Source organism: Rhea pennata, chromosome 4, assembly GCF_028389875.1.
Source record: "Rhea pennata isolate bPtePen1 chromosome 4, bPtePen1.pri, whole genome shotgun sequence".
Taxonomy (NCBI): domain Eukaryota; kingdom Metazoa; phylum Chordata; class Aves; order Rheiformes; family Rheidae; genus Rhea; species Rhea pennata.
Genome location: NC_084666.1, coordinates 15,699,164 through 15,719,780, shown reverse-complemented (window position 1 = coordinate 15,719,780; position 20,617 = coordinate 15,699,164). Strand labels below are relative to the sequence as shown.

Here is a 20,617-nt window from a genome sequence, read left to right as displayed (position 1 = left end):
TTTATTGATTTGAATTCATGTAAATGGCTGTGTTGTTTGCCAGCCTAAGCTGGTCCTGAAGTCAGCAGAGCCATGTTCATGTGGTACTTCTCAGAGTTTACAATATCCAGATCTATATTTTCTGCTATATGAGGCTAGGTGTGCTATCTATGCATCCGTAATATCTGCAACCTGAATTCTCTTCAAATCTCCTTGTTAAACTTACCTATTGTTACTCCATCAGTTTTAACTCTAAGATCAAGCTCATGGCAGTGCATTATTTGGCAGTAATGTGAGTCTTGCAGAGTTCTATACTAATATTTGTATTGCTATCAAATTAGAGAACTTTGAAGGCTTTTTTTGTAAAAGCCTTGTGATAAGATAACATTTTCCTTTACATGAGGAAGGGGAGTGAGACATACTTCCACTTTGGATATCTACAATATTTTTGTCTCCTTTCATTTTCATGTAGCTACAACAGCCTGAAAGTCCAAGAAGTGAAGAAGTGTATGTGAATCTTCATACTAAAGAGTTTCAAAAAGGTAGATAGCAGTTTACATTTTCATACTGCTTTGATTATTGCTCATGAGTTTCTTTGTAGATTTAATATATACTATGTCTAGACGGGTTGATGCAAAGTCAGCCAGAAGCCTTCTTGAAACCTTAATGGACTCGTGTGGATTTGGTTGGGGAGAGGTCCTCCTTCTCTTTCAATATATTATATTGAAAGAAGAGTCGGAAGTGTTCAGTGCTTTCATAAAAAAAAAAAAAAAAAAACTGCTAACATTCTATCTAAAATCAATAAATAGAAAGAAATGTGTTCTGACAAGATACAGAAACTTCCCAAGAGAACGACTTTCTTTTTTCTAAACTTAGAACATTCTTGTTTCTGGTGTTGTGACAGGCCCTTCAAGGATTTGACAACAGTAAGTACTGTATGACTAAGTCACTGAGTCTTCAGAGTTTTTTGGGGTTTTTTTGTTTTTTTGTGGTCTTGGCTTCAGAAGATGAAAGTGCTTCTGGCCGTTTGAAGAGCATGTATAAGTAGGTAATCACCTAACTAGAAATCTTAATTAGTCAGATTGTCTCTGTGCTCAGTAATTCCTTTTAAAGATATGAAATTAGTCTACAAAGGGGAAAAACAATCCCTGTCTCCCTAAAAATACATTACTTTAGAATGTGTTGCAGTTGTTTGGCTTTCCTGTTAAAGCAGGAACTAACTCCTACTTTGTTCCCATCTTGATGGATTTTGTGCTCCAGATGCTTTACAAAGATGTTTATAGCAGTACCAGATGAGAGTTAATCTTCAGTTAATGGAGTAACAAGCAAAACTGAAGTGAATTCCATGAGATATCAGCAATACTGCTGTATATGTAGTCCAAAGAGGTTAAAGACACATTTCCTCCTATGGGAAGTCTGCAGCTGAATGCATAAATGCCAGCAAGGGCCACACTGAGATGTAAAGCTTACTTTTAAATTATTTAGACGAGTATACTGAAATAAGTATTCACTGAACAAAAGACAGAACTTGGCAGTAAGGTAAGTTACAAGCACAGGCATAATTTTAGAATGTGATTTTACTTTTTTCTTTTTTTTCTTTTTTTTTCTTTGAGGTAGGTTGAATTTGCATACCTAGTTTAATGTTGTAATGTGCTCATGTAAGTGGTAAGAGACATGCTTTGCTTGAAAGAAAATACAGACTCTGAGAATGGATTTGAAGAATGTGATCTTCAGGACAGCAAATCCAAAACTGTAACAAGTTTTTCTTTACCATGAGGTTTCTTGGAAGTGCCTTAAAAAAAACTCAGCCACTTCAGATCACTCAGTCACCAAGACAGACAATAATTAACTTTTTAAGATGTCCAGACTGAATTAGCTGTGATAATCTTGTTTTTGTAAAATGTTTAACAAAAATCCATTTATTGTGTAAATCATGTTGGATATGATACACATTGAAGAATAACGCTTTGTTTCTCTTGGTAGAGTTTCTTCTCCCTCACCATTCAATGATCTCTTTTTTTAATATATAAATATATGTATATGTATATATAAATACATATACACATTTCAACATACGTAAAAGGAAGTTGTTTAAAAGACAAATGTGTGTCCTGTCATAAGTATGAACAGCAGACACAGTAGTTTAGTAGTCCAAGATTCCTTGGAATGTAAACATATCATTGCTGTTTGAGTGGGTAGGATCTAGCTCTTCATTTGACACTACTTTAAAAATTGAAAGATTTTTTGCAACCAGGGTGTATAACTGTGAAAAAATGTTTTTAAAACATGTAAATTTCAGAAATGAACTACAAATTATATAAAATATATAGTTTGTTTTTACTGGATCATAGACGTACATTCTTATTACATACTTGGAATGTTTAAGTAGTTTAGTATTATTGTTGTTTCCTTTTTAAATGAAAAGACTAATTCATTATCTTTTATGGATCAAATTTTAAGTGTCATAAAACCGTCTCATGGAACAGCTTTCTAAAGGATTTTCTTTCTCTCTTTTTGTACCTATATGAAATGACTTTGAAAAGTTTGCAATTTTCCGAAAGCACGGAGAACCCATCAGTTTCTATTATTTATGAAGAATTATTTTTCTATGTTTTTGTGACACAGAAGGCTAAAACTCTGCTTTATCAGAGCTGAGCTTAGAAAACAGTATCAGAAGCTATCAGACAGCTTCTGTATATGCATTGCATCAGCTCCAAGTCTTGCTACCAGAATTAGGCAAACTTGAATTCTCTGCCAAGCCTCATGTTACAGTGTAGTCTACTTTTTTTTATCCTGTGATCTAGCATCTCAGTTAGCGACTTTAATTTACGGATAAAATTCTGACCTATTCAAATGCTAGAACTATCCTGTGTTTGAAATTTGAAAATTATAATATATCTCAAAGATCCTAGCCTAATGATTGTCTATATTTTAGCCATTAAATGATTATCATCTCTTCTACACTTTAGAAATCCATACTCTTTATTTTTATTGTTTAAATAGCAGTATGGAGAAGATGGTGCTTGGCTGCTTCTAGTTTGCAATATCAAAAGTAAGTTACATGATTTCAGAGAGATGAAGTATGTGATACTTGCTTTTGCTGAGCTTATTTGATTTTTTTTTTTTTTTTTTTTTTTTTTTTTTTTTTAAGACTTACAGCAGAGGAACATTTCTCTAGAAAAAGAAACCATACGCGTAAGTTCTTGTTTTTATATTTACTTACTAAGTTATGCTGCTTTTCTTACTTGCATTTCTATTTACATTAAATATTCTCTAAGGCAAAATGTTATTCCTTGTATATGCAGAGCCTATATATGTTGAGATTGTGCAGCTGTGTTGGTTGATGTCTAATTATTCTTTTGAATTTGCCAGTAAATACATCATCTTGTATTGTATGATATGACTATTTCAAAATTGTTGTTTTGTTGTCTTCAAGAATAGAGGACAAAAAGAGGGACTGTACTTGAGGCTTTGATCAGGACTAGAAAGCTGTTCTTTTAATGCAATCCACTGTGATCTCACAAGAACATGGAGAAACAATACAAATGTGTGTGGGTTTTAGGTTTTTGTTTTGTTTTTGTGTTGCTTTCTTAACACAAATTACTTTTCTCTGTACTATGTTAAACTGTTTTTTGGTCACAGGAAAGTGTTGTTCTTTTAAATCCAGAAATAGTTTAAATAAATTGCTGTGCTCTATTGCTTTTAAAGTGTATAGTAGGGTGCCTAAATAAAACTGAGTGCTTCTTTTTCATTAAAAACAGCAGTTAGAAATTCTGAGTTTGCTAGAAGTCTAGAAGTTTTTTCATGATTTTGTCTGATAGTAAGAACAAATTCCTTTTTCTATTAACTACTGATTTTCATTTTAATGCATGTTGTATTTGAAAGTAGCAAGTAGGAAAAACTTTCTCCATTCTGTTTCTGTAATCTTTATGAGAAAAATGAAGATAGAGTTATTGTTCTCTGTATTTTATGTCTAGGTGGAAAACATGGATCACCAGAAAACTGAACAACATAAAAGTAGAGAAATGAAATCTAAATCTTCAGGAATAGCGGATAAAGAAAAATGTAGGTGGTACATATCTACCCATATCTGTTTAAAGTTTTTCTGCTGAAAAACAAAAATCAATCCATTTAGCCAAAAAATACTATACAGAGGAAAGAATGGAGGGGTAATTCCATACTCCAAAAAACTGTTCTTTCCAGAATATTTTTTAATATTTCACTTCATACATTTGTCAAAAACTTAGATACTATATAGTCAATCTTATAAAAATTATGTTAACAAAATATCTAAATGACAACATGCACCTCTTTTCTGTGCAATAATTAAATTTGTTACTATGTAAGGCCTGCTCTCAATTGCAGCCCAAACTTTTACTAAAACTTTTTGCTTTACTCTCTTCAGCACTGGAATAGTAAAGATGAAGATTATGTTAGACTAATTGATAATGTTGTTTCTTTGATTCTTCTGCTTCTAAGAATGTTGATTTCATGAAGAGACTAATTAAAGTCATGCAGTGTTTGCTATTGTGTTGTATATAGCGTTAACTGCTTTTTGTTGTTGGGTTGCAGTTGTGGTTGATATTTGATTTCTTTATATAGTATCTCTCAAATTTCAATTTTAAGGTCATGCATGACAAACAAAGGAATTATAGAATTCTTTTTTATAACTATTGCGTTTCTTCAAAAGAGTTTGACATAACTTGCTGTTAATGTAAATGTTTCTATTTTGTAAATAAGGTACTATTTTAAAAAATCTTTTGAATCATGCTAGCGATGCACTGATATACAATAGGATCAAGCTTAGAAAAATGCAGGAGGCACTTTTTAAAATTCAAACTATTTGTTTTTTCAGGCAACCAAATGATTGCTCAGGATGTTAGAAAATATGATGAACAAAGTCAGTGTTCCAAAACAAAACCTAATAATATCAAGGTATGTTGGTTTTACTTAATGTGTGTAACTGTAACACAAATAATACTGAAATCTCAAGTTTTTACTTCTATAGTAAGTTATTTTGGGAGACATTTTCATCATTAAGTTACTTTTATGTTGCTTTGAATATAAAACTACTGTGACTAGAAAATGACTTTTCAAGGGGAATCGATTAAAAAAAAATGTGCATAACATCTGTATAGCAGCCAGGTCCCTGTGAGATACATGGGACAAATTTGCATCATAGTTACAAGTTCAGAACCTCAGGGCTATACTGATCAGAGCTCTGCTACAGGGTATCAGACTTTACTTGAGTTCTGGGTTTGCAATGATCCCTTTCCATGTAAAACAGAATTCAAGGAAAAATAGATGTTCCTTGTAGGATTGAATGCAGGATATTTTGAATTATCTCATCTATTGATTTTGATGAAGGTGCTCAGCGTCAGGATTTTTAAGAGATATTACTAGATCTTGATGAATTAAAAACTGTGTACTTTCTTTTTTTAGTGTAAGTACTCAACAATGATTTCTCATTTGTAGTAAAGTGCTCTTTTCTTTTTTATTTCAAAATAATGCAGGAAGCTATTCTAGGTGATACTGCAGAAGTGTCTGAAGGAATTGATGCAAAATGTACATCTCCTAAAAGTGATGTGGAAGAAAAAGGTAATGAAAATGAATTTTTCAGGGCAATTTCCTGAATCTGTGCTGAATGCTAATATTCTAATTTGAATGATTCTGAGAGAACAAAACAAGAATCTCAGTCCTAATCACATATTTGCCTATATTCTGTAGTTGTTTTCTGCTCTGTTACGTCTATCAAATAATGCATTATTCTTAGGTCCTTTACCAGTGAGAGTAACATTGATGTTCTTGCGTGTGGTAGTCTGACTGAGAGGAGGAGTACACTGATACCACCTTTGTTATTGTAGCTTCAATATGTGGCCTGGGTAGGGCAGCCCATCAGAAATAAACAGTTGGCTGGAGAATAGCACAGTCAGGGCACATGATGAGAAGATCACCTTCCAACTCTGACCACAAATAAGATAAGGCCTTCCTTGGAAGAACTGTGATGTGCTCACCTTTAAAAGCAGTACTTTTTGCTTCTATAGGGAAACCACTCAGGAAAAAGTGCAGGTTTCACTGTTGTAGATGACTCATTAATTGCACTAAAACAAATAAGTAGAAATGGCATGTCCTGAATATGTTGACTTTAATTTGACATTAGTCTATTTTCATGTGAATAAGATGAGTCTCTTTTCTAATATCAGTTGCCCTACTAATAGTTTTGTCTCTTCAGTGAGCCTGTTGACCAATCAAAGTGTTTTGCAATACATCTTTGTACATTGTTTGATTTTGAGTGCATCTTCAGCTTCCTGTTTTATGGAACGTGGGAGAGAATGAAATAGTGGTTTGTCTTTATCTTGCCGTTTTATGATGAGTCATGCCTTAAAGCTGTTGTTTTTACCTTAAATTTGAAGTCCATGACTATGACAGTGAAGTATGCTGGCAATTCAATGTATTGGTGCAAGGCAAATCAAGTTTTTAGTCTGGGTGTTTTAAGGGAGCTGCATTTTGGACCGTTGAATGAAATAATGCTTTTAAAGTAGTGCCAAGATTCATGTACCTCTTCCATTGTCTAAAATAAAGATTTACAATGTTGAGGGTTTTTTTTCTCTCTGTATATGCATGCAGGTGAATTCATCATCAAGCAGGAAGTGTCTGAAAAGGCAAAGCAGAATCTAGAATCAAATGCAAGCTCTGTAGAGGTAAGTGGTCTTCAGTTAACTAACTGAGATAATGCAGGTTCACAGTGAAAAAAGTACTTTTGTCTTTCTGTTTTTGTTGACAACAGTAATAAAACTTTACCAAAACAAAAATAGCCGTGAAAATTTGTGTCTGTTGGCACTGTGAAGTAACAAACATTCATGTAATTCTCTCTCACAAAGTATAAACTCACAATATAAGCCATTGGTGGTTGATTATTGAACTAGAAGTACTCTCTTCCTGCATTTAAATACTAAAAAGTAATCTAAAGAGACATTGATGTAAAGAACTTCATTTAATATGTGCTTCAATTACATTACTTCATGTTCCAAAGTAATCAGTACCAAGACTGCCCCTGAAATCCCTATGAGTAATTTTAAATACCTCTGTTCTTAACACAGTTGATCACATCTTTTTCCTTTATTTTCTCAGAAAGTAATATTTATGCTCTAAAAGTGTATCAGTCAGGGTCTGTTTCAGAACAGCAGTATGTCTGAGTTCTGATACTTCAACTGCTCAAGGCTTTACAAAAATACTACTACTCAAAAATGTTAAAACCTTTTGTATCATCTATTTAGTCATATCAGTAGTATATTCTGCAGTGGTCTATGTAAAATACTTTCTGAACCCAAAAAGATAAAAATAGTTGCTTGGCTCCAGAAATGACTTAGTGTTCATAAAGACATTTAGTTGCATCATTTGGCTTTTAGAGGAAAAAAAAAGGGGGGGGGGGATAGGAAAAGACCTTTTAAAATTTACAGAGTAAATTGCAACATTTGTTCACTTCAGGTTTGAGTCACTGAGATCCATGGGGGAAAGAAATTTCATTGGACTTCACTAAATTTTGAGTGAGAAGTTAACCTGCTTTCCTTACAAATAGAAGGAAGGAATCTATTACCAAAGATTTTTGTGATCTGAGGATCTGACCAATTTAATCACTTACAGGTTGCCTTCAAAGCTTAAACTTGAAAATAAGGGACATTTTCTACTAAAGGCCTTGCTCCTATGGAGAACTTCACTGATCTGAGTAATGGGATAATTAAGGTGCTGAAATAAGCACTTCCTCAACTGTTGTGAAATGCAGCCTACGTTATATGACACTGTAAAAAGGATTGCCAAGATGCAAAGTTTGGAGCTCTCATGAGAGTGGAAAAAATACAGTAGGATTCGTAGGCAAGACAGTATCATTTGTTAGACTAAGAGATACTGTTACTGCGTGGGAAAAAGCATTATGTTCTCGGGCATTGCCATGTACCTGAGGCCAGCTACAGTCTATATATTCTGTAGTTTTTCTTTTTTTCTCAGCTCTAAGAATGGATGACATAAAAATCAGTATCTCTCCCTGTGAAGCCTAGCGCATCTATATTTTAAAACAAACAAGCACTACTTCTGCTACTATTCCATTCTTTGTATTATGTTGTTCAAACAGAAATCCATGCTAACTATCAATTGTATTTACTCGTGTTTTTTTTTTTTTTTTTTTTTTTTTTTTTTTTTTTTTTGTCCTTTCCTTTTCATAGGAAAATCAACCTATAGTAGTGAAACGGAAAAGGGGAAGGCCTCGTAAATATCCCCTTGAAGCTGTACAGCCTGGTGGTAAGTATTTCATAATACGTGTATGGGCAAATAATGAAAATGGTCACCTTTCAAATTCTTAATTTGTATTTCTTCCCTCAGGTGGGGAATCAAAAGCTGATACGAGCACTGGGAATGTAAGTGCCTTTATTTTGGGGGTAAATTTAAACTTGGTAATTCAAGAGCTGTTTCTCTGTTTATCACTTACGGAAAAATCTGAGTTCAGACTAAGCATACAAAAACTATAGAAAGTGTCTTTTGTTACTGAGTTCCATGTTTTCTAACATATAGCCTATTTTGCTAACAGAGTTTATTTAAAGTCTGATTATGGCAAATAGCTTGACTGAAGTGAACGTAGCAATACTTATTTAATGCAAATGATACAAGGTCTAGTAATATACTTGTATACAGGATGGAATTCTGATTGCATACACACGTCTCTTAATTTGTGTGGAGGGTCGTTTTGGCCTGAAGATCAAGGGTGACTTAGTTCAAAGAAACTGAGAATTTTGTTTCTCAGCTGGGCCTAACCTAACAGTAGCTCATAGTATCTGTAAAAGAGAATATTTTGTAATATAGTTGTATTGTCTATATTGCAGTTTATGCCGTTCATTCAGAAGACAAGAGGCATGCTGATAGCAAATATTCCTAAAGTATACCTCTGTCTTTTTAAATATCAGCGATATCTTAATTTTCTAATCCACATGAAGTGCATTCACTGCCAAGGAAGTGTTCTGCTGAAAGGATTTTTGCAATCCAGTTGCATTACAGTGCATGCAGTGTATGCTGAATCAGAAATGTTTGGGAAATAGAAGTAGTTGGATTTATTCTGGTAGAAGTTCTTCTCTCAGGAATTCTATGAAATATAATGTGAAATGTTGACTTTCTTTCAAATAAGAATTAAAACTAATTTTAAAGTCCCTTCTGAAATAGATTTATCTAGACGCTCAGAACAGGAGCTGAATCTTCTTGCTCCGATTTGACCATTTCAAAGGTCTAGTACCTCTGGTGATGGCTTTGACAGATTTGTCAGTCAGTTACAGGCTGGCTCCAGAAGAGGCTTTTTTAGCCGTCCTCCAGAAATTATAAGGATGCTTAGACATCCTAGTACAGTCCTTTTAAGTAATGAAAGCAACTGTTTTTATATATTTATAGTTGTCATAGGAGATCATATAGTTATACACCACTTTTTCTGTATTATGGGTAAATACAAAATTCTGTTGATCAAAATTATGTAATAACACATACAGATTTGCAGAAAGTGAATGTACTAAATTTTTATTTATGTAATTGAGAATTGTTGTCAGAAATTCATTTGACCAAAACTGCTTTTTGCTTAGTGTTATAGTAAAGTTCCAAATTTTTACCACAAATAGAAAGAAATGCAGGCTACCATTAATTCAAGAATGGAGATATAAACTTTCTGCATGCTGATTAGAATATTCTAGTTTCTTGGACTTGGAGATATGTTTCGATATGAATAGAAGCAATTTTCTGCATTAATTAATACAGTGATGCATTTTGGGGGGGGTTTCTTTCTTAAAAAAAAAAAAAAAAAAAAATCTTTGTTTTAATTCCAGCAGCAGTCTCCTGCCTTTGTGGGTAAAGGAAAATCTCCTCAAACAGGTAAGCAAATTGACTATTGGCTTTAACAAGTCAGAGAAATGGTGGGAGAAATGTAAGAGAGTTTTCAAGAAAAGCCAATGGGTCCTTCCTAAGTGTCATCTCTGATAGTCAATATTATAACCTTGTGAAAGCCTATGAGTAAACAGTGAAGGTTTGTCCCTAATTCCTGCTAAGGTTTTCCTTCAAGAAGGTAGCAGCTTGGTAAGAATACATTTCACCAGTGCTACTGTATCTTTTAAGAGCTAAACAATATATTGAAGAATGTACCTAGACATTTGAGTGTGTGGATAGGCACATGGCAGAACAGCACAGAAGCAGGTGGGTACCTTGTCAAACTGGTTCTTGGCTGCTAGTGACTGTAATCCATTTTTTGCTTGTTTCCTTTCATATAGTAAACATCAAAATCATGGTTATGTTAAAAATTCTAAAATACATGTAGATAATTTTTTTTCTTCTAGTTTTCCTTCGTTTAATTTTGTTGTCTGTGGATGTGAAACTAAAGAAGTTAGTAGCAGCCTGAGGGGATATTTCTTTCCCCTTTCATGGCAACTGTAAGATCCTTAGAAGATGATCACTTTGCTTAGAAATGTAATTTGGATGCTTTAAACAAAAATTAAATAGAAAGATCAAATATTCTTATATTTCTTCTGTTCAGACCTCTATGATTTGTTAGAGGTCAAAGAGGTCACTTTGAATTTTTAATAGTAAATTTTCCACAAGTATGGTGTCTGAATCTGTGCTGGTTGTTTAGAGATGTGTCGTCTTAATTATGGCCATTCATAACCTATTTTAAAATCCTTTCGGGAAGCAGATAAACCTGAAAAGAAGGTTTAAAAAAATTGGTTTAGGAATGAAGAAAAACATTCAACATGCAACAAAACATGCAATAAAATCTGAAAGAAACAAACCTTCAGGAGTTTCCAAAAGCTTATGCTTCTACAGAGACGTTATTCTGGCTGCATTGCACATATGGACTATTTCCTATTTTCTTTGCATTTGTTAAATGTCAACTTTAATCCATACACTTCAGAGTTATGGTCTGTGGACAGCTGGCTGATTGTGTAGTGCTTGGTTTCTATCAACTGCAAAATGAACAGGCAAGAATGTGAGGAAAGGTGTAAAAGTACATTCTGCGTTGCTTTTTATTAAAGAGGACAGACACTTGACTGTTTATTTAAAGGTTAATTTAATATGTTACATAATATTTAGTTTTCTAGGTAAAAGGCTGTTACGTCACAGCGATACTGTGAAGAGTGTGAGCGGAATATCTCATGAAACACTTTGTTAGCATTCATGTGAGCAAAGGGTGTGAAAATCCCTGGCAGAGAACAAAAAACAAAGTGAAATCCCTCTGTGTAGTTCACTCATTCTGGTAATTTTGGGGTGTTCTGCACGAGGGTTTGTGATAGAGACAGATTGGCATACAGAACGGTAAGCAGAGAGAAATTAATTCACTACAACTCATGCAGCTAAAGACAACTGCTTTCTCACAGCATCTTTCCATAACACTTCCTCTGGTGTAAACTCAGCACTGGAACAGGCCTTTTCTGCTAAATTCTCCCTGAATAAGTAGAAGCAACTGACACTGAACCTGAAACTAAAATCATATTACACTAATCAGTGCTTACTGTTGTAAAATTAGTAAGATTTTAAAGGCAATTTATGATTTATGATAATTATTTTCATTTCATATGTTGAGGCAAAAGTACTACATTTGCACTTCCTAAGGAGAGTGTTGTACATTTTAAGAAGGCATGTGCTATACTTGCATGCATTATTTTTAAGCCACAAAACATTTTGCTGTGAATTTTCAAAAGACAAGTACTTTAAAATCTTTGTTTATTTTGGCACATGACAGAATTAGTAAACTTGTGTTAATTAGATTTAAGGTAAAATATTTTATACAGTTGACAGGCCTACATTTTATTGCATTTCTTTATTGAATTAGTTGCTTGTCTTTGTATTTTATTGTTTCATTTACTCATGTAATGTTTTTTCCCTTAATTTTAACAACCAGAAAGATAGCTCTGTGTGAATTTTAGAATATTTTATTCTTTGCGGTCTGTTTTTGGTCCATTGTACTAACATATCCTTCTATGTTCTAGCAGAAAATCAGTAATGGTTCAGAGTTTGCCTGTCCTTGTAGCTTTCAAATAGCAAAAATAGGCAGCAGTTTTATGACAGGAAGAAAAAAGCACAAATGTCTACTTTTGTTTAGGTTGCTTCTGTCCTGCTACTGCTACGGATTTTTATCTTTATGGTACTGCGGATAATGCCAGTTGTCAGACATCAAAAAGTTTTTAAAAAGTGATTTTTTCTCATCATAGAGTTAGTCAGAGTCAAAGTGATAAGCATCAGCCATAGGGAAAGACCAAGCTGAGACAGCATGGGTGAAAGGGTTCATAAAATGTATTTTAAAATACCCAAGCCAGTCTGCCAGAAGTACTGGATTGAGAATCAGAAGTCACATGGCATAATAATTATCTGTGGATGTCAGACTAAAGAGGTTAATAGCAGCTTGAGGGGGTATATGACTTCAACAGAAGTCACATGCCGTAATTTGCAGGCCAAGTATTAGGCAGGTTTTTTTGTTTGTTTGTTTGGTTTTTTTTGTTTGTTTTTTTTTTTTTGTTTTTTGTTTTTTTTGAGCCTTTTTGAGGTACTGCCATCTTGCTGTTTCACCATGGAAGTAGTTAAGCACTAGAACAGGTTGCCCAGAGGCACTGTCGAATCTCTACTTTTGGAGACTCTCAGAATTTGATTGAAAAAGATCTTGAACAGTATGATTCAATGTTGAATTTAGCCCTGCTTTGAAAAGGAGGTTGGACTAGATGACTTCCAGAGGCCCCTTTCAAGTTAAATATTTCTGTGATTCCATAATTAGTTGACAGTTTTCAAAACAGGTAATTAACTGACTTTGGCTTTTCCATTAAAATAAAACAACATATGCTACAATGTAATAAATATGGTGTTAGTCATGTTATTACTTAAAAATGATTAAATCATTAGCTTGTGCTGTCTCTGTATATAACAAAATACATCAAAGCCAGATTCTAATTTAGATAAAGACTTTAAATGTTTTTTGAGTGTCTGTCATGTTTGTGAAGAGTTGACAGTTTGAAAGAACTCCTTTTTAAACTGATTAGCAAAAGATCTGAAATTCAGATTTAAGTTTTGTTCTTTTTTCTTTAGGTAAAGAGTCATCTAATACAAAAGAAACAGCAAATGTAAGTGTGAACATTTTAAGTTTGTAAGCGTATTTAATGAAAAGTGTCTGTCTTCTATTAATTGGTCTTGCCTTACTTGCTTCCATTTTATTTCTTCAGGAAGATGAAGCCAGGAAGGCAGAGAATGTTGTGCGTAAAAGGGGAAGAAAGCCTAGACGTTTTCTGGCTCAGTTAGAGGAAACTGGTAAAAACATGAAATTACACTACTCCTAACAGAATAAGATTTTACTGTGCCTTTCTGTATGCTAATAGTAACAAGATAAGCTTTATTCAATTTTCCTTTCTTGAGGAAAAATCATTGAGTTACAGCTAGTGTAAATATTATGTAAATATGTGTAAATTGCTATAATCTCATGTCAGAATTGCTACATCCCAGATGCTTCTATAAACCCTCATGAATTTTCTATGAATTCTGGCTATGAGCTGCATAAGTAAACCATTGCAAATGTGTTAGCTAGATTAAGTCAAACAAGTGTGAATTAAAAATATCGAAGCATAAAGGAAATGGAAAATTACTTACTTAAAATGGGATCTGTGAACAGAATACCTTTTCTGAACAAAGTGTCTATATCCTTTTGGAGGGCTTTGGGAAAATCATAGCACGTGTAAAATTTTACATGTACAGAAACACTGGAGCCAGAAAGAAAGCGTCGGAAACTAACATCTGCTGAACAAGAAATAAAAGAGCAGGAGGAAGGTGAGGAAGAAGATGGTGAGGAAGATGATGAGACGTGTTCTGGAGCCACAACTAGATCAGCCACAAGATTAGAGACTCAAAGGTAACCATTCAGAGACACTGCTGGCAGTTTTTTCCCATGTTGCTCTCAATTCTTATGTGGGGGATATTTTTTTGTTTTGGGGGGTGGGAATTTAAAGGAAAAAATAATTTGATAACACTTAAAAAGAAATCATTCAAAGCTGTCAAGTAAGTACTAAAAATCATACTAGTTTGCTACAAGTACAAGGTTTATAAACGAACTCTCACATTAAATGTACGTTCCTTCTCCACATTAAGGAAGTGTGTAAGATACATTAGCTTTTTGCAGATCTGCGGGGCGAAGAAGTGCTGAATAGCAAAGACTGCTTACTAGCACCTGAATCAACTATTCTGGCATTGGATTGCCAGAAGGGGTAACCAACAGATTTAAGTTTCTAGTGTACTTGCCTCCATAGTCTTGTTGCTTAGTGGCCAAGAAAAGCTTATCCTCTCTAACTATCAGCTTTATGTCATAGTTTGAGCAATGATATATGGAACACTTAGTATGACTTTAGTATATAGAGTCAAGCTTTTAAACAATTGTGCTGTGTACTGCACTTGCACTGCTCAGCAGTAGGTGAGAAAAGGACAACAACAGAGAAACATTTCAAAATTTACAAATGTAATCTGTGTACAAATTAAGAATTCCCCTCTTCCAGGTGAGGGGAAGAGTTGTACATTGAAAAATATTTCTTGTAAACAATATAAGCAAATTCTGTTTCTTCAGTGAATCTTGGGACTTTCCCCTCTAGGTAACTGGCAATAATAATGGGTAGTAGTTTGGACTGTGTTCCCAAAACACTTAGATTTTAGGAGTGTGGCTATATTGAGCAGGAACACAGGTTTCCTGTTGTACAGATGATTGGTTAATCAGAGATAGTGCTTAAAATGATTTTAGTGGTGTCAGATGACATAGTTAAGAAGGTTAAACATTCTAGGTTATATTTTGCCTTGCATGATTGCTGTAAACATGAATTAAGTGAAAATCTTACTTAATCCCTCAAAACTTCCTCAAAAATTCAGGAGCTTTGGGGGATGACAAGAAGGCATTGCTTGTGCGAAGGAGAAGAAACAAATTGATTCTGGTTGCTCCAGGGGTAACACTCTTGCAAACTAGTTCTTCCCAGGCCATTCGATCAGTTTTTGTATCCAAGAAAATGGTTGATTTGAATATGCTTAGGCTTCATAACAGCTCACAGTTGAGTGTTATGATGGGGTTAGATTTTTTTTTTCTTTTTATTTATTGTTGATGAGAGCTTTCCAGATAGTTTTGGTTCTAATTCTGGTAACAGTCTTCTACGGATGAAGAGGCACAAAGGGAAGTTTCATAATAAGGGGGAAAATGCTCTTGTTTCTTTTGATCATGAAGAACAGAAAGCTCCATTAAGAATTGGAGGTCAGGTCTTCAGTATTACAGAAGATAGCCTAATTCTAATAATGGATACTGTCATATTAAGAGCCAGAAGAGACAGTGTTCTACCTTGAGTCAAGATGACTGGGAGATGTGAAGCTGTTAGGGTCTCAAAAGACACACTTGAATATGTCAGAAGGTAAGAATTGATCTTGTTGGCAATCTTCATCCTAGTGAGGTCTCAAAATTTGCACCTAAGAGATTTTAGTTCTGGTAGGTAAAAGGAGGCCTCTAATTGATTCCTTGACAGTCTCCGTTTTGTATTTTGGCTTGGAACAAGGCAGAGAAATAGTTTCCAATGTTAGTTTCTTTTCCAAATGTTACTTAAGTCCATGCATCTGCAATACTGGAGAAATTCATCAATATCTTGGTGACCAGCAAGCTCAAAAAAAAAATCAGTATGTTACCAAGAATAGCCTGGCTTTTGGGAGGCCATTCTTCATCTCCCTTGGCATGTGTCTGCAATTTTGTAGGCAAACTGAAGTATAGCAGAAGTCATCCTCTTGCCTTTGAGACAAAGATAAGAGCTTTGTGAAGTCTTAGTCTGTGTTGCTGCCTTCCAGGATAGAATTGGAATCTCGGCTTCGTTTTATGTTCTTTTACTAGGTTTCTGTAAATTGTAGTCTTCATTTAGATGAAGACTTCGGATGCTCACTAGATTTACTTCTTTCCTCAGACTGTATTTTAGTCTTTGTGGACTTAATTAAAGCACTATTGACAAGGTAGTACATGGTTGACTTCATAATTTTAGAGCTGAATCAGAAAGTAGTTATATAGTCTTATGATTAAATATAAATCTATAAAGGTTTATGTTCATGTATTAAATACAACTTTAGGTTTTAAACATATCTGTTTCACTTTGGCTTTATAGGTTTATCTATTTATGACTTTCTGTGGAGAGGTTATCTTTACTGGGAGAATCTACCCACAAAAGAAACGTCACACTTAGAAATAATTTTGTACAGGCACTAAGACTTCCTTACACCATTGTGTTTGTGCAAAGAGGCCTTAAGATGGATCTGCTGTCACAGTCTAAAAAATTGCTGAAGTGGGAATTCAAGTAGGCTCCTCACTTGAAATGTCACAACTCTTTCCTTTTTCTGTCAGAGCCTAGATTGGATTCCAAGGAGGTTGCAGGCTGTGCAGCATGTCTCGCATGAAATTCCTATAGGTATTAGCTCTGGCAGTCAAAATTCTGCAGCAGATTCCAATTCTGGTAAAGCTTGTAACTGTGATCTTTCAGTAGAATAACACTATGCTGATGAACTCAAGTATACTTTTTCTATTCCCTTGAAGAGTAGGGTCACTCACCTTAAATATATTTGACAAGCTTGCTTTTCTCTTGGGTATAAGTTTTACTCCACTGATTTCAGAGGTGAAGAGAAGTTGAGCTGATGCTTAACCTATAGCACATGTATACTTCTTATCAATGCTTAGCTAGACTCTGTTTTCCTAATTCCTGTTCTGGATTTTTTTTTCTTGCCCAACTGGGTTAAATTTCCCTCTCAAACAATGTTTATTGAGTTGAATTTCTTCCTCAGATTATAGCAGTGGGCCTAGCCTTCTCTGGCCAAACTGAAGTAGAATGAATCTCACCTAGATTATTTAGTATTTGGAAATTCTCCAATAAATCCATAGATTTATTGTCTACAAAGTAGTAAAGGCAAAGTGACCTTCTGTTGTCTTAACATATGTTAACTCTAAAACTGTAATAAAAACATAAATACTAGTGTTTTCATGGTACTTACAGAAACATCTACTTTTTTTAATTATAGTTTAATTTCTTAGCTTTGTGAATAAGATTTCCATTATTTTGCTAGTTCTGACTGCAGCAAAGCATTTTTATCTTAAAATGCTGCAAACATTTTGCATTTTTAATAGTATTCTTGGATAATTCCATGTGGAAGGGGCTGCCTCTTCATCTTTAGCATTGCTGAATTACTGGTTCTTCTGACCTAATTAGGCTGATTTGTGAGCTATGAAGTTGATTGCCAGTAACTAGTTTTTCATGTGTCTGAATTGATGGTTACTGAAGCTAGTATGAGTTCTTCCTTTACAATAAAACAAGCAAATTCCCTGTTCTTCAGCAATCTGTTCTCCATTACTACTTTTGTTGTTCTGCTGGTACTCCAAGCTACATATATTTTTAACATGAGCATTTAGATACCAGAATTATTGCAAATTTGGAACTAGGGGTTTTATCTAGTTAAATATTAGTTAAATATTGTTAGTAAGTTTTTTTTTATTATTCTATGTTTGGTATGCAAGTACATAGCTCTGCTTTGGATGTTGTCTTGAGCATAAGAATCCTCAACATGCAGATGTTGGGGGTTTTTTTGGTAACTTTTTATTTATTTGTTGCAAATACTGTATAGTCCTAATTTTCTGCACTTGAAATGTGTGAAGAAAGTGATTTGGTAAAAGTATTTTTTCTATATACATTCATCATTCTTTTGTGTTACAGAAAGCAGCCCAGCAAGCCAACCACGCGTGCAGCCTCTAAAGGCAGCAGTCCAAGTTCAGTTTCTCCTAGAAAACAACAGAAGTTAGCAGGAAAGAAAAGATCTCCAAGTGATACAAAAATGAATAAATCTCCTCCATTGACACAGTAAGTATGAAAGTTAAAGCCACTTTTATTGTTTGTTTTGGATGCCACTACATTGATCCTTTCTCCTTTATGTATAATACACTGCTTCAAAATCTGAATGGCAGTCTAATTTTGCTCTGTTCTGTTCTTTTGTGATATATACAAGCTCTTGAATGATTTTCTTATGTCCCCCCCCTCCATTCTGATTCTTTAATATTTGGAAGATTAGAGTTGGGGCTTTTTTTTTCCCTCATCCTTGGAAAGCTCTTGGGAGAATCTGAAAATGCTGTCATGCAGTACTTTAACCTGAGCTGCAATTCTTTCCTGAATTGTAGAGAGAGCAGTTGTAGTTCAGGTTAAAGCAACATATGATGTCGTAATTCAGATACTTCAAAGACATTTTCAAGATCAGCTGATAAGAGAAGCTTTGAGAGTCCTCGTATCAAGTTTTGAAAATATTTCCCTTTCCTTCCTTCCCTAGTACATTTTTAATTTTTGAGGCTGGGATCACTATATAAACGAGTAATTAATGTGATGCACAGTTGTTATCCGTCATGTAGTTTACCTGTAAGAGTGATTGTATGCCAAAATTTTACACTTAGCTGTCCTTCACGCTGAAACGTGGCAATGTTTTCAAACATTGCCGTACAGGAAGTGTGACAGCCGTGTAACGTGCACTGATCAGCTGTTCACCTGATGTAAATTGTTTACCGTGGTTATGAAAATGGCCAGGAATTTAAGCTACACTTGTACTTAGTTGCAGCTGAAATTTAATGGGCTTATATGCGGATGTCTAAATGGAGATAAGAGTACGTGGTATCTGCCCTTTATTCCCTCTTGTTCATGGGGGACTTAAGTTGTTATTTCTATTCTTGTGTCCTCAAGACGATTCATTATATTCTGTCCTAATCCAGAAGTCATCCCAAAAGGATAAGAAAGAGGAAGGGCCCAAGTCCCAACTCCTACATTTGGAGCACTTTCCAACATACTGAATTATTATGTATTACTCTGCTAAGATATGATGGGAGTGTGTATGGTCTCCCTAGGGTCTGTGCAGCTGTATGTTGTCTTAGTGGTAAGTTTTGAAATAGTGTGTCCGAGTGATTCATTGGAGATGGACAGCTATGTTCCATCCTCTGAACAGAATTATCACCAGGTCTATCACCCTTTTTATATTTTCCAGGTCCCACTATTATTAAAAATAATAATAATAATAATTCTTTCTAGATTAAAGGTGCAGTCTACCAAGCGTAAAAGGGAAGGCAGCCCAACACTGGTACGCAGAAAAGGCCAGCAGAAAACAGAGGAGACACCAATAAAGAAAGCAAAACGATAATCTTTACCAGCAAGTACTATCCGTGGAAAAGTTTAAAGAAAGAAACATCTGTGCTTCTATTTTTTTTAAAGCAAAGGGATTTGCACGTGCTTGTTTCAGAGCTCTAAGTTAACAGATGCAGTACCTTTAAGTTACATTTTAAACAGCTTTATAAACTATTGTTTATACAGAATATTATGTACATTTATTTCGGATGAAAAATAAGTTTACTTTGTATCTGAATGAAAAACAAAGTAGTTATATATTTTATCACTGACTTGGAAGTTGGGGTTTCCCAATGTGACTCTCTAACACAGATGCTTCCAACCCATGAGGTACCCCTGGGCCTACTAATATACTTTGTATATAAACTTGTAAAAATAGGTTGTATTTTACTCTGTGTATGAATCTAATCAATGATGGACATTTTATTTATTTTATGGAAAGCATTGGTCTGTAAACTTTAGTATATACCTTAGGTTTTTTTAATTATATATTTTACATTCTATGCAGACGTCAGTAGGAAACTTCCCTCTGCACCCCCAGGGCTATCTAAAAACCTAAAGTTCTCTAAAATATGCTCAGACAGTTGGTAAAGTATTTTTTCGCATGCATTAAAGTAGTTTAGCATAGTGAAAGGAATTTGGCTCCTTTCTGTTCACATTTGTGACAAAGAATAAAATACAAAATGTAATCTTACTAGATTATATTTTCATTTGTGAATTTACTACCAGCCTCAAGAAATAAATAGTATTAGGTTATGTTTACTTAACAGTCAGCCAACACTACTCTGAAATGAAACAAACTGTTTTATTTTGCAACTGAACACCTGTTTTTTCAGTATTCACCTTTTTCAACAAAGAGGGATCCGTTGAAGTCAAATGTCACTTCTCCTAACTGTAGAGCTTCAGCATTTTATGTTACATTTTATACACAGGTATTAAAAAAAAAAAAAAAAAAATAGAACCTGGTATTATTGCCAGAATCTTTTTTTAATGTATATTAACTCTGGTAAGAACAAATGTTCAAGTGAAGTTGTACATAAAGTTAAACTTTTCTTATGATCAAATGTGTCTCTTGTAATGATGTGATGAGTTGCCAAACAATCTGAGATTATTTTAAGTGTTTTGTTCATATTCTGGTTTATAATTAAAAAGGATTCTGGGGGGGCTGGAGTTTTCCTTAACTTTTTTTTTTTTTTTTTTTTTTTTTTTTTTTTTTTTTTTTTTTTGAAATTCTTGTAAGGCAGATATCCAGCAGATACTCTGCTTGGTTTCTTACTGAGATTTTTTTATATAAAAAATATAAAATGTTTGCCAAAAATCTGAGTTGCCATATTTTATTATTTTTTAATTGTACTGTTGTGAAACTTGTTTTTACAATTATGTTTAGTTGGGGCTGCATCTATAAGCAGTGGTTTACATGATTAGTATTTCTTTAA

The 20,617-nt window shown here is 34.2% G+C and overlaps 1 protein-coding gene across 2 annotated transcripts in view; it reads left to right on the top strand.

Annotated features, from left to right (window-relative positions):
- The window catches only part of BOD1L1 (biorientation of chromosomes in cell division 1 like 1), a 40,614-nt gene extending 20,265 nt beyond the window's left edge, over window positions 1-20,349 (top strand). Inside the window, exons 12-25 of one of the 2 annotated variants that reach the window (XM_062575344.1) lie at window positions 452-521; window positions 3,131-3,174; window positions 3,957-4,044; window positions 4,835-4,914; window positions 5,493-5,577; window positions 6,607-6,680; window positions 8,199-8,274; window positions 8,356-8,390; window positions 9,837-9,879; window positions 13,072-13,106; window positions 13,206-13,290; window positions 13,732-13,885; window positions 17,739-17,882; window positions 19,089-20,349. In XM_062575344.1, coding sequence (XP_062431328.1) covers window positions 452-521; window positions 3,131-3,174; window positions 3,957-4,044; window positions 4,835-4,914; window positions 5,493-5,577; window positions 6,607-6,680; window positions 8,199-8,274; window positions 8,356-8,390; window positions 9,837-9,879; window positions 13,072-13,106; window positions 13,206-13,290; window positions 13,732-13,885; window positions 17,739-17,882; window positions 19,089-19,197 — 1,122 coding nt within the window. In that variant the 3' untranslated portion in view covers window positions 19,198-20,349. Of the gene's footprint in view, window positions 1-451; window positions 522-3,130; window positions 3,175-3,956; window positions 4,045-4,834; window positions 4,915-5,492; window positions 5,578-6,606; window positions 6,681-8,198; window positions 8,275-8,355; window positions 8,391-9,833; window positions 9,880-13,071; window positions 13,107-13,205; window positions 13,291-13,731; window positions 13,886-17,738; window positions 17,883-19,088 lie in introns of both variants that reach the window. The other variant, XM_062575342.1, reaches the window with a different exon arrangement.
- Window positions 20,350-20,617: the final 268 nt, after the last annotated feature.